Here is a 24,143-nt window from a genome sequence, read left to right on the forward strand (position 1 = left end):
ACTATACCCACCCTGAATGAAAAAAGAACAACTCCGCTCATATGAATTCAAGTGACCTTTAATGATAGATGTACAACCCAATATAGAAAACATTTCAAACCCAATGATTCAAAAATCAAAGACCAATGCCCAACAATGCCAGAGTTGAAAGTAGTAAAAAGGAAAACAAGAAAAAAACAGAATATCTACTAATATACATGGAAGAGAGACCTAAGCTCTCTCAAATAGGTATCAAAACCACCCAAGAATGAGGGCATAACGTCACGTCTTTTTTACACCTCACCACCCAACACCACAATACCCTCTTCTTGATCGCGCTTATTCTCCTTCGCGCGGTACTTGCGTCCCTGGCGTGCGAGTTTCTGCAAATTGCGGAGGTAGAAGTTGTTTTGCTCATTAATTTCCTCCTCGCCTCGGCCTGCGAGGGCTTTTTTGACGCCGCGTTTGGCACATGTTGTACAGGTGTCGTCCTTGCTTATCGCTCAGCTCGTTCAACTCCCAGTCGACAGTCCACAGATCTGCGGAGGTGAAGTTCTCTGGCCTCTTCACAGGCTTGCCATTGACGAGGTTTTTGGCTGTCAGGCAGTATGCAAGCAGGGGACCCTTTGGCTCGAGTGCCTCGGTTTGTTCAGTGTTGAAGGTTTCGTCCCGGGGTAGGGATGAGTCGTAGATGCCGGAGGCAATGTCTGCTTCGTTTTCCTCTGGCTGTTGGGACTCTTCAACAACATCGGGTTCAGGGGTTCGGAGACCAGGCTCGAGCGAAACTTCCTCCTCCTTCGGGATAAGGTTCAGAAGACGGTTCTGGTACTCCTCGATCTCATCCTTGTTCTTGTTCTGGATGGCGTGGATCTCATCTTGGGTCACGGGCTCCACAAAGATATACATGAAAGGCGTGACGGTGTCGCGCGAATCGAAATGGAAGCGTAGAGACTGTTTGGGGAACTTCTCTGTGGCTTTGTTCAACACCTCATTCCACATTCCCAGACTGAGCTGGAATTCGGTGTCGCCCAGAGCGGTGTCAGACTGGCCGTGCAGAGCCTGGTCCATCTCTGGCAAGCTCACGTACTGGAATCCGAAAATGCGCTCAATATTGTGGAATGCAACGAAGATGCCGTCCATGCGACCAATACGCACTTGCAGCGAGTATTTGAGGAAAGCGGCGCGGATCATGTCGTAGAATTCACGCTCGTAGGACTCAAAAGCTCCGTATCGGTCCTTGATCTCATATCCAAGGCCCTGCTCGAAGTTCTTTGCGTCCATGCGAATGGAGACAACGGCTCGTGTCTTCAAATCGAACATGCCGGTTCCGGGTAGGCGGGGGTCGTAAGCGTCCAGCTGCGAGCGCATGACAAAGTCCCCGTATGTAGAGTAGTGGTAAGCTTCTGGAATTAATTCCTCCTCCTCGGCAGAAATCTTGTTCTCATGCGAGCGTCGATAACGCTCGAATTCTTCCTTTGGCAGAGTGAGAAGCTTCTCCATGGATTTTCCAAGATTCATCAGAATATTGGCCGAATCAAACTCCTTGTCTGCATCAATTGCATAAGTACCATCCTGGTAATGGAGGAACATGGCGGCGGGTGATCGAAGCAGGCGAGTAAAGCTGCGCATCTTTTCCGGAAATCCCTGGGAGACGGTGCGGACATCGATTTCTCTCCAAGCAGAGAGAAGATAATGGAAGTGGGACAGGACCGAGGTCATACTGGAAGAAGACCCAATATACTTCTTGTTCGCCTTGACGGCGACCTCGCGGAGAGTATCATCCTTAGAAGACGTAATATAATCCTTCAACGTGTTGAAATCGAATTCGGTGACGGGCATGATCGAACCGAGATAAGGGTCGAAATTGTAGACGCGAGAACGAGGATCCCGTAGGTGGTAGACACCAGGGCTGTGTGCTCATGTTAGACTACTGATGGTATAGCGCGAGAGAAGAAACCGGCAAACTTACTTGAACAGGACTCGATCGAGTCCGAAAGAAAGACCGGGAACAGGCGCCGTGGGGACATCAAGTGCTAAATAATGTTTAGCAATGGGACCGGACCTGCATTTCGCGCCAATTGTCCGAACTTACGTTTCACCTGCTGGCTTGTTGAGTTGATGGATCCAGTGTACTTATTCTCGATATTTTTCCCAATGTGTTTGAGGAGTGCCTTATCTTCTCCAGCAGTCTCCCTCCTGGCCTTGGCCGCTGGGCTCATGGACGGGGTGTCTCCTTCGAGCACGGGGATATTCGATGCGGCCAAAACCTGCTCATTAGAAGTCTGGATTTGTTCGAGTCGATTTTGTTCAGTCGCCTCGGCATCGGCATCTCGATTTTTGGTCGATTTATCCCCGTCAGATTCCGATTTTTTGGAGTTTCCTTTCCGCTCATATTTCCGATGCTTTGATTTCTGGATCGTAGTCAAATTGCGTTAGTGTCTTGTTCTCTAGAACAGAAAAATATGCGCCATACCGCGTCCGGATCCTCAAAGTTCTTCTTCCATTGCTTGCTGGTCTTAGCAGTCTTATGTTTGGAAAGAGTGGGAGGTGTGGTATGTAGTTGGCGGAATTTGGCTGGCGCGCTGGATCGGACGGCTAGACAGGAGATGCAGACATGGCCTCGTGCTGGGCCTGAGACAGACCGAGTTGAAAGACGAAGCATTCGGTCCACTTGACTCCAATCGAAAGGAGAACAAGAAAAAGAAAGGGATGTCTCCTGACAAAGTTGGCGCGCGAAAACGAGTCGACCGCAGGCAAACCTCCGCGCCGCAGAATGTTTTTTTTGCCTCGCGCCACCGCTTTATATTCATGCCTGAAATATCAGGAGAGACAATAGTAACTAGTACTAGAAGTAACTAGTTGGCTGGTTAATAACGTAGTACGCAAATGGGCTCGTGAGTTATTAGAGTATTGAACTATGTATTGGAGCTGATTGAAAATAATAATAGTTCTGGTAATTCTAATTTAACAATTCACCAATTCTGATCCAATTCCCTACAAATTTAAAGTTTTCCCGCCTTGGAAGTATCTGTTTGATTTGGTCGATACTCTAATAGATAATGTACGAGTAGATCTCTAGAAGAATACTCCATTGTACCTATTTAGATTGAATATCAGTCTTTCTGAGCAGCCGAAATTCAATCATGCCCACCAATGAAGAATTACCAATGTAAATGCATAAATAATTTTCCCCCACGGGCCATACATGAGTCAGTCCACGCGGCGGAGAAAATTGTTCCGCCGGCAGAAAAAAAGTTATCTTCAATCCAATCTACAAAGTCTACCAAGTCTTTCTCGACCGCAATCCACCCCCTTTGCAGTTGCCTCTCAGGTCCCTCGAGGTTAGTATCTGATTTATATTTACTATATTATCCCCAGATTCGGACATTCCTCTTTCTCAATCACTCAATTCCATTCCCCTGGCCCTCCAATCCTAGCGGAGGAGGGGCATACCCGCGGTGGACTCCCACAGTCGCTAACAACTTCAACATAGTCACTCGAGACACTGCCTTTCACAATGGCTTCCGAACAATTACGCATTCTCATTGTCGGCAATGGTGGCCGTGAACATGCTCTGGCTTGGAAGCTGAGCGAGTCTTCGCTGGTCGACATCGTCTACGTCGCTCCCGGAAACGGTGGCACTGGTCTGGGTGCCTCCAGCAAGATCACCAATGCCAATGTCAAGGGTGATGACTACCCCGGTCTGGTTGCCTTTGCTCAGCAGAACAATGTCAACCTTGTTGTCCCCGGCCCCGAGGCTCCTCTCGTCGACGGTATTCAGGGTTACTTCCAGGCTGGTAAGTTCACTTTATAACAAACTAATCTTCTCGCCTCATGTCTCCATGCCTTCAGATTCACTAACATATCTCCTCTATCTACAGTTGGAATCCGATGCTTCGGTCCCTCCAAGGCTGCCGCTCGCATGGAGGGCTCCAAGACTTTCTCCAAGGACTTCATGCAGCGCCACCAGATTCCCACCGCTGCCTTTGGAAACTTCTCCGACTACGAATCCGCCGCTAAATACCTCGACTCCGTCAACCACAACGTTGTTATCAAGGCTGACGGTCTTGCCGGTGGCAAGGGTGTTGTTATCCCTACCACCAAGGAGGAGGCTCACCAAGCCCTCCGCGAGATGATGCTCGAGCACCAGTTTGGCAAGGCTGGTGATGAGGTCGTCATTGAGGAGTTCATGGAGGGTGATGAACTGAGCATTCTCACCTTCAGTGACGGTTACACTATCCGTTCCCTGCCTCCAGCTCAGGACCACAAGCGCATCTTCGACGGTGACCAAGGCCCCAACACCGGTGGCATGGGCTGCTATGCGCCCACTCGCATTGCGCCTAAGGAGGTGCGCGAGGAGATTGACCGTACCATCATCCAGCCTTCCATTGATGGTATGCGCCGCGATGGTTTCCCCTTCGTTGGTATCCTCTTCACTGGTCTTATGATGACCAAGGAGGGACCCAAGGTCCTCGAGTACAACGTCCGTGGTGGTGACCCCGAGACACAGACTCTGCTGCCTCTGCTGAGCAAGGACACCGATCTGGCCCAGATCATGGTCGCCTGTACTGAGCACTGGCTGGATGGCGTGTCCGTCAAGGTCGAGGACAACTACTCCACCACCGTCGTTGCCGTTGCTGGCGGATACCCTGGCCCCTACGGCAAGGGCCAGACCATTACTCTGGACCCTGCCCCCGCTGGTACCCTCATCTTCCACGCCGGTACCACTCTGTCTGGCAATGAGCTGCAGACCGCTGGTGGCCGTGTCATCGCCGCTACTGCGACTGCCCCTACCCTCGAGGAGGCCGTCTCCAAGAGCTACGAGGGCGTTGCTACCATTCACTTCGATGGCATGTTCTACCGTAAGGACATCGCCCACCGTGCGTTCCGCCAGACTGCCGACACTTCTCTCACCTACGCCCAAGCCGGTGTCTCCATTGATGCCGGTAACGAGCTGGTGAACCGCATCAAGGCCTCCGTGGGCCGCACCAAGCGCCCCGGTACTGACGCCGTCATCGGTGGCTTCGGTGGTCTCTTCTCTCTGCCCGCCGCCAACTCCCAATACCACCCTCACTCTCCCACCCTGATCGGTGCCATCGATGGTGTCGGCACCAAGCTCAAGATCGCCCACAGCGTCGGCATCCACGATACCGTCGGTATCGACCTGGTGGCCATGAACGTCAACGACCTTGTCGTCCAAGGCGCCGAGCCTCTCTTCTTCCTGGACTGCTACTCCTGTGGCCACCTGGACGTCGCAACTGCAGCTGCCTTCGTGACCGGTGTCGCCGAGGGCTGCGTGCAAGCCGGCTGCGCCCTGATCGGTGGTGAAACCGCCGAGATGCCCGGCCTCTTCGTCGACGAGTCCTACGACGCAGTTGGAGCCGCCGTCGGCGCCATCAACACCACCGGCGAGCACGCCCGCAAGATCCTCCCTTACACGGACTCCATGCGTCCCGGCGACGTCCTCCTCGCCCTGGGCTCTTCCGGCCCACACTCAAACGGCTACTCGCTCGTCCGCAAGATTGTCGAGCGCGCTGGCCTGAGCTACACCGACCCGGCCCCCTTCACCATGCCCGGCCAGTCCTCCTCTTCTCCCTCCCTCGGCGCTGCCCTCCTCACCCCTACCCGCATCTACGTCAAGTCTATCCTCAACGCCCTCGCCTCCCACCCCGCTGCCATCAAGGGTCTGGCTCACATCACCGGCGGCGGTCTCGTCGAGAACGTCCCCCGCATGCTGCCCGATACCCTGACGGCGCAGATCGACGTCAGCACCTGGGCCCAGCCTTCTGTCTTCTCCTGGCTGCAGCGTGCCGGTAACGTCTCCGCGGCGGAGATGGCCCGCGCCTTCAACTGCGGTATCGGTATGATTATCGCCGTCGACCCCGCGTCCGAGGTTGCTGTTCGTCAGAGCTTCGAAGAGCAGGGCGAGGCTGTTTACCGTATTGGTGAGCTGCGTGCTCGTGCTGAGGGTGAAGAGGGATGTGTTCTCTCTGGACTTGAGTCGTGGAGCGCATAGATGGCTTAGAGTCGGTTTTTTGTAATTGATCCGATTCAGTGCCCCAACTATTGCATCTTATATAAGATTTTTGATTCTGATATCGACCTTTTTTCTTCCAATTTTCTTTTGTTTTCCGACTCTATTTCTTTTTTTTTATGGCTATGTTTTTTATGCTTGCGACTTGCAGCTCAAAATAGGACGGGATGAGTCCAACGAACGACTGATGCGAATCCTGTATGACGGATGAAATGATATACACCTCCTACATCTTGGTTACTTGAATGAAAGCTTTCCTAGATTATGATTCCGGTTTCCTGCTCTTCGGGGCTCTCTATCGTACCTGTATTACCGGTATGGCATATCTGACATCCGAGTATCGAGGACCTACTTTGAACTTACTACTAATAGTGCTAGTACTAACATCAGGGGAAAGTGATCACCTGTAGTTAGTATAAGGTATGCCCCACGGGTTCATTCCCCCGGGGCCGTTCAAGTTTCAGGTTGAATTAAACGAACGGCAGCAAGCGTCGCCGAGCCTGGGGGAGAAAAAGCAAGCATAGCCCTAGCTAGGCAAGGGCCTTGAACTTACTCTGGTCTGACTGTTATCTTTCAATGGATTGGAGTAGATTACTTTTGAAATTACTGTATCCTACTGGCTACGACAGAACATGCACATGCATAAGCGGAGGAAGGTCTCAACTGAAGACAATTTAGTCGGAGATACAACGCATAAGGCTAGAACATAAAGGAACGCGACCTGTGCCAACTTCCATGTACACACATCCTCGCATCACACTACACCATGTCGCCGTGGCGCAAAGCTATTTCCGAGGTGCTTCGAAAGAGAGGGGGAGGGGAGGGAGGGGAGGGTGAGCGCTTCCGAAGAATCGGAATCCTCAGTGAAGAGGCAGAGATGGTGTGACTCGCACCAAGCGCACAACTAGGAATTGTGAAACTGAAGAGCGAGAGGAAAAAAAGAGGACGACGAAAAGAGGGAAAGAGAGAAGATGAAAACAAAGACCGACTCTATTCCACTAAAAATCGAGATTTCCATTTTTCAGGCTATCCGCTTGGTAATGCGAGTCCAACAACAACGCTTGCGATCCACCAGTGCCTCCCTCCTCATCCTGCCTTTTGATACACCAGGAAAGTACGAGCGAAGATGATCAAAGCTATCAGATAATAGCTTAGAAGCACTTGCGGTGAACGATCGAGGGACCGGACTCGTCGTACTCCTGCTTGGAGATCCACATCTGCTGGAAAGTGGACAGGGAGGCGAGAATAGAACCACCAATCCAGACGGAGTACTTGCGCTCGGGGGGAGCGATGATCTTGACCTTCATGGAAGAGGGAGCAAGGCAGTGATCTCCTTCTGCATACGGTCGGAGATACCGGGGTACATGGTGGTACCACCAGACTAAGGGGAAAATTGTTAGTATGGGAGGTTCATGGAACGCTGGATAGAACAAAAAGAACACATACCATGACAATGTTACCGTACAGATCCTTACGGACGTCAACATCACACTTCATGATGGAGTTGAAAGTGGTGACGTGGATACCGCCGGACTCGAGACCCAGGACGTTAGGCTGGAACAGAGCCTCAGGAGCGCGGAAGCGCTCGTTACCAATGGTGATAACTTGTCCGTCGGGAAGCTCGTAGGACTTCTCGAGGGTGGAGCTCTGGGAAGCGGTCTGGATCTCCTGCTCGAAGTCGAGGGCAACGTAGCACAGCTTCTCCTTAATGTCACGGACGATTTCACGCTCGGCAGTGGTGGAGAAAGAGTAACCACGCTCAGCCAGGATCTTCATCAGGTAATCGGTCAGATCGCGACCAGCCATGTCGATACGGGAGATGGCGTGGGGCAGGGAGAAACCCTCGTAGATGGGGACAACGTGAGTGACACCGTCACCGGAGTCAAGGACGATACCGGTGGTACGACCGGAAGCGTACAGGGACAGAACGGCCTGGATGGAGACGTAGAAGGCGGGGGCGTTGAAGGTCTCGAAGACAATCTGGGTCATCTTCTCACGGTTGGACTTGGGGTTGATGGGGGCCTCAGTCAAGAGGATGGGGTGCTCCTCGGGGGCGACACGGAGCTCGTTGTAGAAGGTGTGGTGCCAGATCTTCTCCATGTCATCCCAGTTGGTGACAACACCGTGCTCAATGGGGTAGCGCAGAGTCAGGATACCACGCTTGGACTGTGCCTCATCACCAACGTAGGAGTCCTTCTGACCCATACCAATCATGATACTAGCCGTCTGTTAGTTTCCCATTCTATATATGTCTGAACTGCGGCAGTCGATATCGAGAACTCGCAATTGAAACAAGCAGATAGAGGGGGGTGGGGGGGGAATTTACCCATGGTGACGGGGACGACCGACAATGGAGGCTATTTGGACCGTTAGTATTTTTTTTTCTTCTTTTCTTGTTTTGTTTTTCCCTATATCCCCCTCCAATTCCAATACCAGCATGTGATCATGTACCCATTATCAAAATAGCACCTCGTTGTCGGGAGATGTCATCCGACGCAAGGGCTGGCGGGATCGCTGGCAAGGAGGAGGGGTGTCTGGGAGGCGGAGGGGGTTATGTGGCACTTACGGAAGACAGCTCGGGGGGCGTCATCACCGGCGAAACCGGCCTTGCACATACCCGAACTAGAAACAAAGCATCAGTTTAAAAAAATTCCTCTTTGTCGGTAATCGACATAATTGCTGATCGGTTGGGATCCTGGAGGTGGCCTGGTGTGCGATTGGGACTCAATTTGCCAGGGCGGCGAATTAGGGGGGGGCAGTGATTGAGATGGGCGCGACCGGGCGGCGTGAGACCCCCAAACACCAGGACCAACTCTCAGGCGACCAGTTGATTCATCACATACCCATTGTCGATAACGAGAGCAGCGACTTCCTCTGTTGGAGACCAAACGTATTAGCGAGATATTCCAGATGAGAGTTGGGATGATGACCAGCAGCTCAAGTTCAGGCTCAGCTCTCCCCAGCTGTTTGGAGAGGCTTAGAGTTGACGTGGCTTGTGGCCTCAAGCGAGAAGCTGTGAGAGGGGGATATATCATGATATAACATACCTTCCATTGTGACTGAGAAAGGAGATGTGGATTAAAAGGAGATGGAGAAGAGAAAAAAGGGGAGGAGGGGAGTATAGAGTTGAGAATAGGTAGGGGGGGGGGAAAGAGGGAAGAAGAGGGAGAGCGAGAAGGAAGTGGGGAGGGTTGGTGGACTGGAACTGCCACTGGACACTTCAAAGTTGGTGTGTGCGCAAGTGAGCACTTCCTCGACTACTCCATAAACCCACCCTATATACATCTCCATTTCCATGGCTCTGATCTCTCAAGGCAGAAACACTTTCACCTGTTCTACTTTGTTCCTAGGGATTGCGCATCCTCGTGGGGCTCTCCTGTGTTTTGGGATGACCCTATTTCGGGACGGGGTAATCCTCGCCACAAAAACAGCAGCATTACAAACGGTTTACAAGTCTTACGAGAGAGCCGGCTCCACGAGTCCGGCTTGTCAGGGTCCAATGCACCCAGGACACGCGGTTGAATAGTATGGCCGCCTGAATCAAGTACCCAGGCTTCCGCAATTCCCCCCATCCAATTCTTGTCGTATGTGGCGGGGAGAGGAGGCTGTACAGTTTACGAATGCGAGAGATTGGCCAGGTCACTTCTAAGTATAGAACCCCCTCTTTTCGCAGCGACAAACCACATTGGAATGTCATGGGAGTACTCCAAAGGTACTTGATTGCCACGACTCCTCGCCTCCCAGGAATGTTACGGAGCAATATGTAGAACCCCCCCAATTCCAATCAGCCCTTCCCCTCCCCCCTAGCTGCCACTTCACCTCTTGTCCACTTCTACTGTAATTGACCCTGCTAGCCTGACGCAAGCCGCCCCATTTACCGCCATTTCAAAGACGGTGAGCGGGTGTCACGTGTCATCCCACGTGATATCAGCTGATCGAAGCGGCTGGGCGCTTCCCGAATAGTCTAGTCGTTTCCTTAGTCATTCAAAATGTGGGTATGGCGGGCAGTTATATCATAGAGCCCGTCATGGTACCAAAGTATTCCTGAACTTCTTGCGACCAGGCTGCCTTATACACATACTCTTAAATTCACACCCCACAACCGTTTCACTACAAGCGAATTCCCCCATCCAATCACCTCAAAAATGAATCCCGAAATGAACAAGCTCCTCAAATGGAGTGTCCAAAACTCCCAGCAGCAAAATGAGGACGGTTCCGTCACTGCCCCCGCCAGCGCCGAAGAACTCCAGCGCAACCTGACCCCAGACATGATCAATGCGCTCATGGGCGGTCCCTCAGACGCCGACCTCATGAAGGCTGCTATGGAAATGCTCTACTCGGACGAGACAGACCTGGAGAACAAATTGATCGCATTCGACAATTTTGAGCAGATGATCGAGGGTATCGATAATGCGAATAACCTGGAGCCCCTCGGACTGTGGACTCCATTGGTTAAGCTGCTTCAGCACGAGGACGCTGATATGCGCCGCATGGCCGCGTGGTGTATCGGTACTGCTGTACAGAACAACGAAAAGGCTCAAGATAAGGTATGTCATACCCCGCCAGCTCGAAAGCGAAGAAAATATATGCATATATGCATATTATAGATACTTGAAACAAACCAACAGGACATAATATATAACTAACATGTTTATCGCACAGCTCATCGTCTTGAATGCCATTCCCTCCCTGGTGAACGTCGCGACAACCGATTCCAACCCCGCCACTCGCAAGAAGGCCGTCTACGCCCTCTCCTCCGCCGTCCGTAACTACCAGCCCGCCATGAACGAGCTGTCGAAGAGCCTCCCCGAAGGCTACCCCACCGATAAGATCGATGCCGCCGACATGGAGGCCGTGGATGTCGTCACGGACAAGCTCCGCGCTCACCCCGTTACCTCTGCTTGAAAACCTATCATAGCGGTGTTCCCTCATGCACCCTGCTGGAGGCATGATCCCGAGTGTGTTGCGTTTGTCGCTAGTTCCGCCAAGACCTGATTCCAAGTTACTCTGCCGGTGAAATGGGACGGTTTGGCTTGGCTTGGCTACCTTGCCGTGAGTGATGGTCCGAGCCTCCCATTCTCACCCACAACGACGATGGGTGCCTATCTCCCTTTCTCATGGATCCCATGGGATATATTTGCAATATTAGTTTCGCGGTGCCGGATTCCATGCTTCATTACGCATGCGAGTTTCTAGGCAGAAGAAAAGTGGTTTGATAAATTTGTATATACCCCGGGACAACTAGATCCCACTGAATTGACGAAGCTCATGATATGAAACTTCTTGAACAAATATGGTCACCTAGAACTTCAGGTATGTAAATGTTTACCTACTGGTACGTAGTACGTGTATCAGGTGTAGAATGCCAGCGAAGGAATACTAGTATATTGTTGCCTGGGCGAAAGGCTTCATTGTTATCAAAGATATTACGCGTACTGTGCTCTGACATGGAAACCTAATCAGGCACCTAGGTACACCCATAGATATCTATCAATGAATCCTAGAGCCTCGGTACACGACTGTCAGCTGTCGGGCGGTTGTTTCCCTTGGGGCTTAACCTTGGAATAGTAGGATCTGCCTGCAGTGTGTAGGACAAATTTTCTCCCGAGGTCGTTAATCCAAAAATTATACATACCTATGTAGAATTAAGCTTCCCAGTACTTACTAGATACAGGGCTTCAAGTTCCAAGGTTGCCCAGGTGGTAGTACTTTATTTTTTCAAAGCTCTCATTAAATACCTTGGTACCCTCTTCCAATCAACTCCAATTTTGCTCCTGACTCGGTGATGTATGTAATAGTTAGTACCTAGTAGTACTAGTACCTAGGTAGGTATTCAAGTTCAAGCTGCTGAGCATTGACTAAGTTATCACGTGGCACAGGGGTAGCTAAGTAGATACTAAGGATAAACAGAAATCAGCTCTATAGATCATTCAATTTAAAACATCTTTTAGTACAGACTTCGATAAAGTATTCAGTTCGCGGGATCTACATGCTACTAGGTAAACCCCCCAGACATCCCGGCCCGACATTCCTCCGACCACGCCGGTCGTCATCGCAGGCAGCTCCGACAACCACCAGCTCATTCCCTCCCAATCACCAACCCAACCAACAACACAATGGACGTCTCAAACAACCGACTCTTCCGCTTCTCAAAGCCAGAATGGCTCAACAACTCCGCCGTCCGAAACACAGGAGTTTACGTCTCCGGCGCACTGGTGAGTCCCTGATAAACCCCGACCCGCCTCACCTGGACCTGGAGACCAGACCAGACCAAACCAGACCAGACCCTACTACCCAGGGCGCATACACCACACCCCCGATCACAAACAAGACTAATCGTCATCTTTTAGTTCGCGGCCGGATTCTTCTTCCTCATCGACGTCGCCTCATTCTCCCACAGCCCCCGCAACGGCTCGGACGTGCATATCAAGTTCGTCGACTGGATTCCCGGCATCTGCTCCGCGCTGGGTATGCTGGTGATCAACTCGATTGAGAAGTCGCGGTTGCAGGCCGATAGCTTCAGTTACAGCGGTAGCGGGGTTGCGTGGAAGGCGCGCTTTGTGCTCTTCCTTGGATTTGCACTGTTGGCTGGTGGCCTTGCGGGCAGTGTTGTATGTTTCCCTACATATCTTGACATTTGCGCTTGTTCAGGATGGGATGGGCCGAGGCTAACTTCTTCCCCCGCAGACGGTCATGGTTCTCAAGTATCTTATCAAAGATTATCCGATTCAGACGCTGTACTTTGGTATCGCGAATGTTGTTGCTAATGGTCTGGTTATGTTGAGGTATGTGGGATTTGTCCTTGGGGAAGGACTACTAATTATGATTTGATTGCTGTTGATGCTAATTGTTTGCGACAGTTCTATTGTTCTCTGGGTTTCGCAGAATATCGAGGACGATTATACCTACAACCTTGCTTTGTAAAGCGATTCGTTTGAGGTATTAGTATACCTGGGAAACTCTGATGTGATTTGTCTGTATTTTATGCACGGATTTGATGGCTCTTTTTGATTCGCATCTCTAGCTTTACTGCTGGAGCTTAGCATGGATGAAATCTTTTTTATGACTCTCTTCCACGGAACGATGCGATGTGGTTATCTGTAGATTGGGCCGAGCAAGTTCACTTACTACTTAGTACTTGTAGTATATGGTTAACTGTATACCTAGTAGGTGCCTAGTATGCCGAAACAGATCGCGAGCAGGTGGAAAAGGACCTTGAAGACAATTGCTATGATGTGAACTAAAAATATGAAGGCCCAATAGCAAAACTCCCTGCAAATGTAGCCCGCCAGAGACCATCCTATGCAAAACATTAAACGCCAATTCCAAATGAATATATACATCAATCCGTAAAGTCATAATATAGCATCTTCAGATATCCACCGTCGCCCAAGTCAATGGTCCTCGCAGAAAAGTCGCAGAAGCTCATCAATGCAAGTCATCGCCTTACCCTTCTCCAAAAGCAAAGGCGCAGAGCCGGACCCGATAACCGGGTCTTTGAGATATCTGCGCAACGCAAAGGCGGCCGCTTTATACGTCGCGTGATACATCGATTTAAACTCATCATCATCCGCCGAGACACCGGGAGCCGGCGTCTCCGCACGCAGAATTTCCGGCGCAGGCGTTGCATTGGACGTCTCTAGAGACGGATCAGGGTCCGACCCTCCTGCTCCTGCTCCGCCTGCAGATTTAGTGGAGGACTTTGCATTAGCGCGGTGGAAGCCATAAAGCCGCATACACGTCAAAATCGTGCGTATGATGAGACTCTTATTATCGGCGATAATTGTTTCCGGGTTTTTGGGTGGAGATGAAGGGGCCGTTGCGAGTGGTTTATCTTGCTCTTCCGCGAATGATGACAAGGCGGACGGTGGCTGGATCGTTTGTGAGCCACGACGAGAACCGTTTTCTAGGAATGGGTTTGGCGTTTGTGCGCGCTTTTGCGGATCGGCGTGCACGCTTGTGCCAGGACCGCGGGATCCGCGGAGACTTGTCTGGCGGTGCAGGTTTGCTCCGATGGATACGGAGCGGGATCTGCGGGCAGCGGCGATGCGGTCGAGAGTTGGGAGTCCGGGTTGGTCGTCGTCGGGCTCGCGTTTGATACGCAGTGAGGAAATGTTTTGCGAGGATGATGAGGGCCGGATTGGTGCCATCATTTGGGAGACGGCTTCGCCGCCTCTTTTGGCGGACGCGCCGGTGGTGGAGAGCCGCGCTTTCGAAGAGTGTTGCTACTCGTTTTCGTTTGGGGCTCGGCGAGCTGATGTCTGGGAGGAACTCGGCTGGGGTAGAGCCATGTTCGCCGTTGGAACTTTGTGGCGGGGAAGGGAAGGCTCGGGCTTGTGTGAGCTGGGTTTTTGAGAGGGGGGGCTGCATATACTCGCAGCTCATATGGCTTCGTTGTGGAGGTATTGGTGTTGGTGTTGGTGTCGGATGGAGACGAGTGTGGAGGAGTGGGAGGTCTCGCGCAAGAGGTTGAACTGGATAGTACGCCATATATCAAGAATTCAGAAGTAGCGGGTCCGCTCTTCTTGATCGTACTGCCATTGACACTGACCAACAGGCCAACGGGGCACTGTAAGGATTGGTGGAGATCCAGCTCATCCTCGTTCACCCAGATTGCGCCGGTCAATTTTCGTTGGAGCCATTGTGACGTCGTCGGGTTGAGAGTGTGTACTTCAAGATTGGGGCCAGCGCGCGCGTGGAGAGGGATGAGAGCTGGGTTCACAAAGCTTCGAAGCTCAAGTTTGCTGTCTTTGGATACATCGCATTGCCAGTGTGACGTCGAATCAACCAAGCGGATCCCTGGTAGGTCAGCCGACTGTATACAGCGAAATCGGTATTGATTGCTTTACCTTCCAACAGCTGGTCTGGATCCAGGGTAATAGACCCTGACCAGACGTTCATTTTCAACAGTTACCAGGTCGTAGTAACCTGAGATTCATCTTCGTGATGTTGTTGAACCTTGGAAGTGGGCGGTCAAGCATTGGCATCCTGCAACTTCGCCGACGCGCCTGGAACGCGCGCTAGTGGGGTCTGTCAGGCACTCGTATTCATCAGCCGGATCTCCATTTAAAGATGGCAATATATCATTTTCCACAACTATAAAACACCTACTCGTACTTGTATGGTCACTTGTTGATCGTGCTGAGGATCCTTGTGTACCAAAGTTAAGTGATCTAACCATTAAGTCCTAAATCTAGGTACGGCATCCAACTTCCCAATCACGGGATTTTTACGAACATTCGAGCGATTCTACACAATTAATCTCCAGGATTGGTACTAGTAATCAGGGATTCAAGAAAAACTGAATGTGAATTATATATACATTGCGTTAAAAACCATTCAGAGCATCATAGCTATCATAGCCAAAGAAATGCTAGCCATAAAGGTATGGCAAATTGACGCCAGAACTATCTCCAGCACCCACCCGAAGTATATTGCCCAGGTGTGAAATACGTGAAAACCAAGTTGGTCGCGCAAAAGGAACATCATCATGAAAAGCAATGTGGGTTGCATGTGGGTACTTGATGGACCCTTCTCGTTGTACTAGAACAGTGTAGACTGGTTGGACACAGCCCTGCTCGGAGAGCCGTCATTCGCTATTAGAACTCCTCCTGTTCCTGGAAGAACATAGAGAAGCTAATAATAGTTCCGTAAATCAAAAGACCACCGAAGATAGACATGATCATAGCCGGGATTTCGATCGCTCCGCTGTGAGCGAGAACTGCGGGGAGGGCTAAGGACGGGGTGTTAGCAATGTCATTTGAACAATATGGTGAAATGAGCAATGTAGAATAAATGAATATGTCTCCCAAAAGAATATCGAGATTCTCTCTCTCCAATATTGGCCTCGGGGGTACTCAATCAAATGGACTGCGGGAAGGTATGTGACGCATTGAGAAGGTGACCAACTTACCAATACCAGTCAAAACCAGGAAGCCAGTCATGAAACGCCCAAAGTCCATCGCTGAGCTACTCGAGCTGTCCATAAAGTCGTCTGGGTTCGCACATCGTGCACAGATCCAATTGGGAAGCGGCGCAATGATATAGATGGCAACGACCAACAGAGGCCAGTACTTGTGCCATAGTGCGGAGGAGAGAATAACGAGGAGAAATCCGATCGCGAGAACCTGTTTCAAGTCAGCACTTATCCCTTCTCCTAGCGGCGCAAGATGATAGGCGGGGTGGAGCGTACAAAGGAGAGCGCGATGATGGTCTTGAGTCCAGCGGCCATGATTGCGGAGTCACCGAAGTCGTTCGGTCGTCGGGAGATGTTAAATTCAGATGGGGAGTGGTAGCGCACGTGTCGTACAAGGAATCTCAGTTGTAGTCGAGGGATGACAGCCCCATTGACAGGGAGCGAGGGGAGAGATAGCTTTGGAGGTTGTTACGAGGAATGAGTGACGTTGGCGCCTGAAGGTCACTGGGTGTTGCGGCCTCAGGCCACAAGAGCTCGATGCTTCACACCGCGTCACCTTAACTGCCTGCTCCAGCTTCCCCCATCTCCGTCCCCGAGTCCTTCTCTTATTGTTGCGCTTCCATTTCCCCTCATTGATTGCCAAGTTTACCTCTATCCTCTATATCCCAAGGACACATTAGTCCTCTCCATTCACGATGTTCAGAAACAACTACGACAACGATGCCGTCACCTTGTAAGACCTACCCCAACCTCTCCGCGAATTCATAACCAGTTCTAACAGAAGCCCCGAAGCTCCCCGCAAGGGCGGATATTCCAGGTTGAATACGCACAGGAAGCAGTGAAACAAGGATCCGTGGTTGTGGGATTGGTGAACAAGACACATGTAGTGCTGGTCGGCCTCAAGGTTCGCTCTCACTCACACCATCTACCCCCCCAATAGGGACGACAGACAACAAGCCAGGACAACGAACTAACCTATGATTCCACTCCAGCGTAATGCCGAAGAGCTCTCCTCCTATCAGAAGAAGATCATCGAGATCGACTCCCACATGGCCATTGCCATTGCTGGCCTGGCCTCAGATGCCCGCGTTCTTTCCAACTTCATGAAGCAGCAATCGCTCGGCTCCAAGATGACCTACGGCCGCCCGATCCCCCTGGACCGCATCGTTAACCAAATCGGCGACCGAGCGCAGACCAACACGCAGCACTACGGAAAACGGCCCTACGGTGTAGGCCTATTGGTGGCTGGTGTCGACGAGGCCGGCCCGCACCTGTTTGAGTTCCAGCCCTCGGGCCTCACACATGAGATGGTTGCCTGTGCTATCGGTGCTCGCTCCCAGATGGCCCGCACGTACCTGGAGCGGAATCTCGACAAGTTCCCCGATAGCAGCCGCGACGAGCTGATTACCCACGGCTTGCGAGCTCTCAAGGAGACACTGTCGCAGGATAAGGAGCTCACAGTGGATAATACTTCGGTTGGTGTGGTTGGATTGGCGCCTGAGGGGTCAAAGGGCCGGATTGAGAGCTTCAAGCTGTATGAGGGTCAGGAGACGGTGCCTCTGTTGGAGGCTCTTGAGCGGGCAGATGGTGCCGCGGAGGAGTCCATGGAGGTCGACTCATAAACTTCTTGATTTTTAATGATTCGCATAGACACGAAATAGTATCTGCTTATGCTGTGCCCTTTGGTTTTATTATAAAAAAAATCACATAGTATACTCTTTGTTCGGATGAGAAGGTGCCCATCCAGGCTTAATAGTTTCTCTTCTACCATCTGGAGCGTTCATGAATATCGACAGAAAGAGAGAGAAAAAAAAACAAAGACCAAAAAAGAAAAACCCGAGAAACCCTTCGAAAATACAGCCCAGAAGAACCCAGAACCCCGAGCTCCACGCGCTATGTATGTTTGGGTCTATGCATATCCAATCCAAATGACGTATACTTATTCCTCTCCCCAGTTCAGTTGCATCCGATCACGGCTGACCTGGTACTCCACAAGCTTGGGCCAAACTTCAGATACATCACGAGCCTCGGCCAGGATCGAACCATTCTCGCTGCTGATAAAACCCGACTTCACTGCGTTGCGAACCCAGGCCAGGAGACCGTCCCAGTATCCATTGATGTTGACCAACACCAACCCAACCCGGTGAATACCAAGCTGGTTCCAAGTAGTCATCTCCATAACTTCCTCAATGGTACCGAAGCCACCGGCAAGAGAAACAAAGCCAGATCCCTTTCCACCCTCCATAACCTTTGTGGCCATCAACCGCTTGCGCGTGTGCATGTCCGGCACGATAGTTGTAATACCGTACTCTGATTCTGGGATGCCTTCTTCATCGATGGCCTCTGATACGACGCGCTCGGCGGCCTTGCCTTCGCCGTTATGTTGCTCTGAGTTGCCGTTGCCGTTGCCATTGCCGTTGCTGCTCTTTGTGGAGACTTTGACGAGGGCACGGGGGATGATGCCGTGGACAGCCTTGGGTCCGGAAAGGGCAACGAGGGTCCTGGCAATCTCGCCCATCAGGCCGGTTGTGCCGCCGCCGTAGACTAGTTGGACATTGTTCTTGTGGAATTCTTGGGCGAGGCCCCGCGCCGCTTCGAGGTGGACTGGGTCGTTACCTCCTGTGGCACCGCAGCTAAAGGGAAAGAGGTTAGTATAATTTATTAAGGTGCGTTTCTTGTTTAGAGAAGAGCTCTCCTGCCCTTTCTATTCTCCCCTTAACTGACTGCTGAGCGCATATTGACTCGGCGGATGTTGGGGAGGTCCGCGGGGAAGAAGATCGGCGAGGAGGAGGGGAAGTTGACTCACAATACACAAACCACCGCGGGCTTGTCTTGTTGGGTCATGATGAATGATATAATATTCGTGATTCTATACAGATAATGCGTCTGTAAACCAACTAACAGGGAAAAGACGATTTATATATTCTTTGTGACGTGGCAACGTGAGGAACGGAAGTAGAAATAATGGTTCCCAGGTTCCCAGATTTCCCAAAGATCCAGTGGTTATTCTTGGCTGGGCTGGGAAGGGTTCCACCACGATAAGAGATAAAATTGGTGAGTCAAATGCACGGAGGCTGGTTAGGCTGTCCGACTGGCTGGGATCTTTAACAAGTTTGGTCCCTTTCGTGATCCACTTTGGGTTCGTGGTCAGGTGTACATTGCCCAGTGGTGCTTGCTCTGGGGATCTACGGAGTAGTGCGAGTATAGTTCTCCATGCCCAGGCTTTCTCGGTCATGTATCATTGGTCGGTATAGACGACAATTAAATCTAGGAAGTAGACTGTTTACTGGACTAGTGACTAACTACCTAAATACTAGTTGCAGCAATCATATAATGGTTGATGTATCATACCCAAATCACGGGACTCACATTGACTGTAATGTAAGACCGGCGATGTAGAAATGATGGTTCACCACGTCACAGCCACGACCGCAAAAGATCATGATATTCCAAGGTTGACATCATGATATTTGCGATTCAACATATAGTCAATACAGAATCAAGCTACAACCTCGTGAAATCCAGACATGTCATGTTGGATAATTCATATCCTGGTAGATATGGACCAAGGTATAGTACGGTCAAAGTGTATAAATAGCATCTGTAGTATTCCATGTCTATCATCGAGGGTATCATAATTTCAATTCAAGTTTAGTTCGCAACGCGGTTCTTCTTTCGCTTCGCCTTATTCTCGCCAGAGCTGGGCGGCGAGTTGCTCTTGTCCGAAGCTTTGCCTGGAGTATCGACTCGGACCTGCGGTGTCGACACCCGGCCGGGCACGGGCGTATTGACCGATGCCGGCGCAGCGACCGCCTTCGCTGTAGGTTTGTTCGCACCTCCAGTGCGGTCATTCTCACCGCCATTCCTGGACAGGATGAACGAGCCGGGTTCGCCCTGCAGGGGATTCTCGTCCATGAATTCGTCCCCGTAGCGAGTGAAGAGGTTGAAGGCATCGGCCAGGCTGCGGGTATCCTGATAGCTGGAGCTGGAGCCCGAGATGCCCAGGCCGGTTTTACTAGTTGTTTGTGTTTCGGTGGATTGCGTTTGTGAGGGCATGTCGGGCATAGGTGTGTTTTCTTTGCTCGGCTGGGATGCGGATACTTGTTGACTACTGGACTCTATGGTGCGGGCCACGGGTGGCATGTATGTGTGTCCGTGAGATGGGGTGAAGTTCGGCAATGTTGAAGCGGTCTTCATGAGTCGGGATAGAGAGGTGACGGCTGACAACTGTAAGAAGAAAGCGTCGTTAGCAACTTGTTTGATTCCGAGCCCGGGGGACAACGAAGCAAAAACTTACAATTCGGTTACCGACTACACTGGCAACGGAGGGAGCCATGTAAATACAGTCGCCGACGACAAAGTATGTCGAGATTACGGTCACCTCGTCGCCCCGTCGGTTCTGCTTCCGAATCACCCAGACATTGGACGGTTCATGGGCAAAGCGAGTGTCAGAGTGCGCTGCGGCTTGTAATGGGTCGTAGGATACGACAAATTCAAGGCCAGACATTGTCTTTAGCCGATCTTCGAAGGCTTCGCGCGTCTCGACGAAGTGGCGGAAGGCTTCATTGTAGTTTGCTTGGATGGCGAGCGAGGCATTATTCGAGGTTGGGTCAAAGAAGGGGGACTCGGCGAAATAGAATAGGACTGCCGGAGGAAAATAATTGATATTAGCAATTCTAGAGGAGTCAATTGTCATGGGGCGTAGCGCACTCACTATTGTTGGAGTGCAGGTAACCGCCCATCATTTGGACGTGCGGGGGAGACCGCCAGAGGATCTCCTCCATCGAGGCATCTTGGCCTGCCATGAGTAGCTTAGGTTTATTGCGTCGACTGTATTTCAGGCCAGCTTCATCTACCTGCCTTTCAGCTTCTGACTGGAGGCGCGGGCGAAATTGCGAGGTGCAGATAAGAAGGGCGGAGAGTTGAAGCGGAGAAAAAGACGTTTAGCTCGTTTGCACGGCCGATCCCGACTAGCTCTGTAAGCTCTAGCTATAGTTAAGAGTTATAGTTCCTCACTTCAGAGCTTATTCCACCATTTCTCATGCCAATTTAATTAATTCTTACAAATATTTGAGTTTTTGCCCGGTAAAGCTGGTCTATCTATATATTGTTTGTTATTTAACTAGGCTATTTGCCCCCATATGCTATGTAAATCTATAAAAAGCAAACCCTAACTCCAACGCTAGATGTTGAATACACTTCTGCGACCAACTAACAGATCCGGATGTTGAAAGCACTATCAGAGTGACAGAGTGCTCCGTGATCTTGTGGTACAAATGTACAAAAAAGTTTTCTCTCAACCCCATTCTAGCGAATCAGGCAGTATTGGATGGCCTGAAGACGTTTTGAACAGTGTTCAGTTTGGTCAGCATTTCCTGCCACTCGCCCTCGGCGGTGCTGAGAGTAGTGATAGCGCCACCGGCGCCAATTCGCCAGACTTGTCGACCCGGAGAATTTGCCGAGTTGGAGGTGAAAGCAGTACGGATCAGGACTGAGAAGCTTCCACCACCACCCAAATCAAGATATCCCATGACGCCAGAGTAGATTCCGCGCTTGCGCGCTTCGATGGTTTGAAGGTGCATGCAAGAGCGTTCTTTTGGTGCACCCGTCATGGACCCAGGAGGTAGGCATCGTTGCAGAGCAGTAAGACCGTGGACAGCCATATTCGAGGTTTTGAGTTGTGGCATGTGGCGGACAGAACATCCCAGCTTTTCAGGCTTGACTTCGCCCTTGACGTGGGTGATCATTTGGTAGACTCGGCCATGGTCTTCCACCTCGAGAAGCTTCTCAACGTGAACGCCGCCAGAGCCACAGATACCATACAAGTCGTGCCGGATTAGATCGGCGATCATCAGATTCTCGGCCATTTCCTTCGACGAGCCCAGGATTGCCTTGGCCTTCTCGAAAGTCATTGAGGGTGATTTTCTCACTGTTCCTTTCATTGGCTTCATTTCCAGCATGGAGGTGCGGTCCCAATTGAGGAAGCACTCCGGGCTGCTGCTGACAATCTTTGTATTTCCAAGGTCGCCGAAAGCACTGAATGCAGCCGGATTGTACTTTCTTAGCTTCTTATACAGTTTCCATGGGAATTCGAGTCGATCGCTCTCTTGGGTTGGGATGGGAAGGGAGATCGATGTCTCGCCCGTAAGACAAAGCTCATATGATTCACCAGCTTCCAGCTGTGCCTGACAAGCTGCAATTTTCTGCTTGTACGCCGACTCATCTGGAGTTAAGTGAATGCCCTCACGAAGGATAGGGTCCAGAAAAGCAACATCATCGCCTTGGCTGTCTTTTGGGCCACGGGAGCGCTCTTGCAGGAGCTGTAAAGTTTCATCAAGCCAGCCTAGAGGCAAATGATCCGATTCGATGGTTGATTGAATCACAACATCCCCGGTAGTGTTATCAATCACAATGCTTCGCTCACACCATAGCAGACTGACATCTGGGAGACCCTCCGGAGCATTGCCATTTGCATTACCCGAAGCCGTAGGTATGGGTAGCGATCCATGGGAATGAGGAAGGCATGCCAGGCCAAGTTCGTAGGAGAAGTATCCTAGGAAGCCACCCCAAAAGGGGATCTGGGAACTTCCAGAGTCGACCTTCTTCATTTCCATCAAGTAGCGCAAAGCGTCCCATAGCTGATCAACAGATATACGCTTCTCTATGATCTTTTCTTCGCCGTGTAATTGGTACATCTTGATATTTTGCGTGTTGGCCCAATATTCCAATCGCCAAGATCCAGGGCTCGGGACGGAGATAATGCTATATTGGCCATTAGATTGAAATAGGACCGTGGGAGATCCTGGTGCGTTGAATAGGTTGCTGATGGTCTCGGTGCTCAAAGAGTCCCTGGCAAATACTCGATGGGTGGAAGATCCAGACGTAGCGGAGCTCCAGTTCAACATGTCGTAGGCGATGTTAGGAAAAGGCGTGGTATCTTCACAAGGGCTGATGATTGCGGTGGGTAGCTGGCTATAACCACCGCGGCCAGATACTTTGTTGTATTTGAGAGCCAGCTGCCACCAATTTCGTAGTAGTATCTTACATGCTTCCTTTTCTGACTTGCACGATTCAGGGTGGAACTGAACACCCCAGAACGGCTTCTGCCAATGTCGGACGGCCATTGGAATCCGGGTGGTTGAAGTGGCGCCGCCTTCCAGAGTCAAAGATGCCAGAAAGTCTAGGTCACTGATTGCGGAATTTTGCGAATCAATCGTCTCATCAAGATTGGCGTAGAGGGAATGATAGAGTGTCACTTCGAGAGATGGAACATTTTCAAATATGTCCTTGGCCTCCGTAGCGATGTGATGAACTTGCCCATGTATGGGATACGGCAGTCTTTCAATGGGGATGCCGTGATGTAAGCACAAACTCTGAAACCCGAGGCAGATCCCGAAAACCGGAAGCAGTTCGGTATCCTGCAAATTCCAGATATCTTTCATGATGCCGACATCTTTGGGATCGTTGGGGTTTCCAGGTCCCGGCCCGAGAACGATGGCTTCATAATGGCGCAGGAATTCGTGCATGTTTCCATCAGGCCACTCGGAGTCGATAGTCATCACAGTGACTTTGACGTTGAGCGTCTCCTCAAGCATCGCAACGACATTGTAAGAGAACGAGTCGTATGCATCAACATAGAGAATACTCTTGAGATGAGGCACTGATATTTCGGATTTGCGAGATGAGCATGCAGCACCTCCATCCCAATTGCCATCTGTGCCAAGCAAAGGTGCCATGATGAGATCGAAGCAGCCCCGCTAGAAAAGTGACGGCCAAAGCACGGTGATTGCAGCAAATGATGGAATAAGTGTCACTAGAAGCAATGCAGGATTTCTGCAGGACTTCCGGTACCTGTCACGCCCTGGTGACTAATTTTGCTGGGGGTCAGGTATGGCCCGAATAAGGGTTCGGTGGCGTGGCGAGCGTCGAGTTTCCCCTCCCTCTCACACACACAGAACGAAGCGCCTCTTTCCGCGGGAAAAAGGAAAGGTCAGGCAATCAACGGCTCATTGTGTCCACTTGGTTATATGAGTATTGGTATGAACGAAAGTTAACAATGCATTGTGAGGGAGATGAGGTTGCAAGGAAGAAAATTAAGGTTGAGCAAAGGTAAAAAGCGGGTACCACCGGAATGGTTTCGGGTGGCAACGCACTTTTTGATTCCATCTAATCTATCGGAGAATTTACAGTTACAGCAAGTGGGTATTCAATTAT

The 24,143-nt window shown here is 51.0% G+C and overlaps 11 protein-coding genes across 11 annotated transcripts; 4 read left to right on the forward strand and 7 right to left on the reverse strand.

Moving 5' to 3' along the window:
* Positions 1-272: 272 nt before the first annotated feature.
* On the reverse strand, positions 273-2,641 carry N7533_004765 (Pet127 family protein; the record flags this gene model as incomplete). The annotated part of the gene is given in 5 exon segments (XM_057101415.1): positions 273-418; positions 438-1,888; positions 1,949-2,012; positions 2,072-2,390; positions 2,453-2,641. 5 exon segments carry the CDS (start codon positions 2,639-2,641, stop codon positions 273-275), a joined length of 2,169 nt encoding a protein of 722 aa, XP_056961045.1.
* An 855-nt stretch (positions 2,642-3,496) lies between these two features.
* Positions 3,497-5,995, forward strand: ade1 (bifunctional aminoimidazole ribotide synthase/glycinamide ribotide synthase; the record flags this gene model as incomplete). The annotated part of the gene is made up of 2 exons (XM_057101416.1): positions 3,497-3,776; positions 3,861-5,995. 2 exons carry the CDS (start codon positions 3,497-3,499, stop codon positions 5,993-5,995), a joined length of 2,415 nt encoding a protein of 804 aa, XP_056961046.1.
* Positions 5,996-7,316: 1,321 nt separating this feature from the next.
* On the reverse strand, positions 7,317-9,067 carry act1 (actin ACT1; the record flags this gene model as incomplete). Its single annotated transcript, XM_057101417.1, has 6 exons — positions 7,317-7,394; positions 7,460-8,231; positions 8,340-8,370; positions 8,580-8,635; positions 8,857-8,887; positions 9,061-9,067. The coding sequence occupies 6 exons, from the start codon at positions 9,065-9,067 to the stop codon at positions 7,317-7,319; spliced, it is 975 nt and encodes a 324-aa protein (XP_056961047.1).
* Positions 9,068-10,158: 1,091 nt separating this feature from the next.
* fes1 (Hsp70 nucleotide exchange factor FES1) lies at positions 10,159-10,918 on the forward strand (the record flags this gene model as incomplete). Its single annotated transcript, XM_057101418.1, has 2 exons — positions 10,159-10,560; positions 10,676-10,918. 2 exons carry the CDS (start codon positions 10,159-10,161, stop codon positions 10,916-10,918), a joined length of 645 nt encoding a protein of 214 aa, XP_056961048.1.
* Positions 10,919-12,129: 1,211 nt separating this feature from the next.
* N7533_004769 (UPF0220 family protein) lies at positions 12,130-12,937 on the forward strand (the record flags this gene model as incomplete). The annotated part of the gene is made up of 4 exons (XM_057101419.1): positions 12,130-12,228; positions 12,364-12,624; positions 12,701-12,798; positions 12,874-12,937. 4 exons carry the CDS (start codon positions 12,130-12,132, stop codon positions 12,935-12,937), a joined length of 522 nt encoding a protein of 173 aa, XP_056961049.1.
* A 470-nt stretch (positions 12,938-13,407) lies between these two features.
* Positions 13,408-14,914, reverse strand: N7533_004770 (uncharacterized protein; the record flags this gene model as incomplete). The annotated part of the gene is made up of 3 exons (XM_057101420.1): positions 13,408-14,238; positions 14,286-14,812; positions 14,863-14,914. The coding sequence occupies 3 exons, from the start codon at positions 14,912-14,914 to the stop codon at positions 13,408-13,410; spliced, it is 1,410 nt and encodes a 469-aa protein (XP_056961050.1).
* Positions 14,915-15,612: 698 nt separating this feature from the next.
* Positions 15,613-16,244, reverse strand: N7533_004771 (Vps55 family protein; the record flags this gene model as incomplete). Its single annotated transcript, XM_057101421.1, has 3 exons — positions 15,613-15,746; positions 15,927-16,140; positions 16,206-16,244. 3 exons carry the CDS (start codon positions 16,242-16,244, stop codon positions 15,613-15,615), a joined length of 387 nt encoding a protein of 128 aa, XP_056961051.1.
* Positions 16,245-16,624: 380 nt separating this feature from the next.
* pre5 (proteasome core particle subunit alpha 6) lies at positions 16,625-17,551 on the forward strand (the record flags this gene model as incomplete). Its single annotated transcript, XM_057101422.1, has 3 exons — positions 16,625-16,662; positions 16,722-16,833; positions 16,922-17,551. 3 exons carry the CDS (start codon positions 16,625-16,627, stop codon positions 17,549-17,551), a joined length of 780 nt encoding a protein of 259 aa, XP_056961052.1.
* Positions 17,552-17,868: 317 nt separating this feature from the next.
* On the reverse strand, positions 17,869-18,773 carry N7533_004773 (LOG family protein; the record flags this gene model as incomplete). The annotated part of the gene is made up of 2 exons (XM_057101423.1): positions 17,869-18,562; positions 18,736-18,773. 2 exons carry the CDS (start codon positions 18,771-18,773, stop codon positions 17,869-17,871), a joined length of 732 nt encoding a protein of 243 aa, XP_056961053.1.
* Positions 18,774-19,580: 807 nt separating this feature from the next.
* Positions 19,581-20,734, reverse strand: med6 (mediator complex subunit MED6; the record flags this gene model as incomplete). Its single annotated transcript, XM_057101424.1, has 3 exons — positions 19,581-20,156; positions 20,227-20,573; positions 20,644-20,734. 3 exons carry the CDS (start codon positions 20,732-20,734, stop codon positions 19,581-19,583), a joined length of 1,014 nt encoding a protein of 337 aa, XP_056961054.1.
* A 510-nt stretch (positions 20,735-21,244) lies between these two features.
* pabA (aminodeoxychorismate synthase pabA) lies at positions 21,245-23,665 on the reverse strand (the record flags this gene model as incomplete). Its single annotated transcript, XM_057101425.1, has 1 exon — positions 21,245-23,665. One exon carries the CDS (start codon positions 23,663-23,665, stop codon positions 21,245-21,247), a length of 2,421 nt encoding a protein of 806 aa, XP_056961055.1.
* Between the last annotated feature and the right edge of the window lie 478 nt (positions 23,666-24,143).

This window comes from Penicillium manginii (genome assembly GCF_028828005.1).
Source record: "Penicillium manginii strain IBT 31320 chromosome Unknown utg000004l:1.0-7231830.0:1.0-7236170.0, whole genome shotgun sequence".
NCBI classification, from domain to species: Eukaryota; Fungi; Ascomycota; class Eurotiomycetes; order Eurotiales; family Aspergillaceae; genus Penicillium; species Penicillium manginii.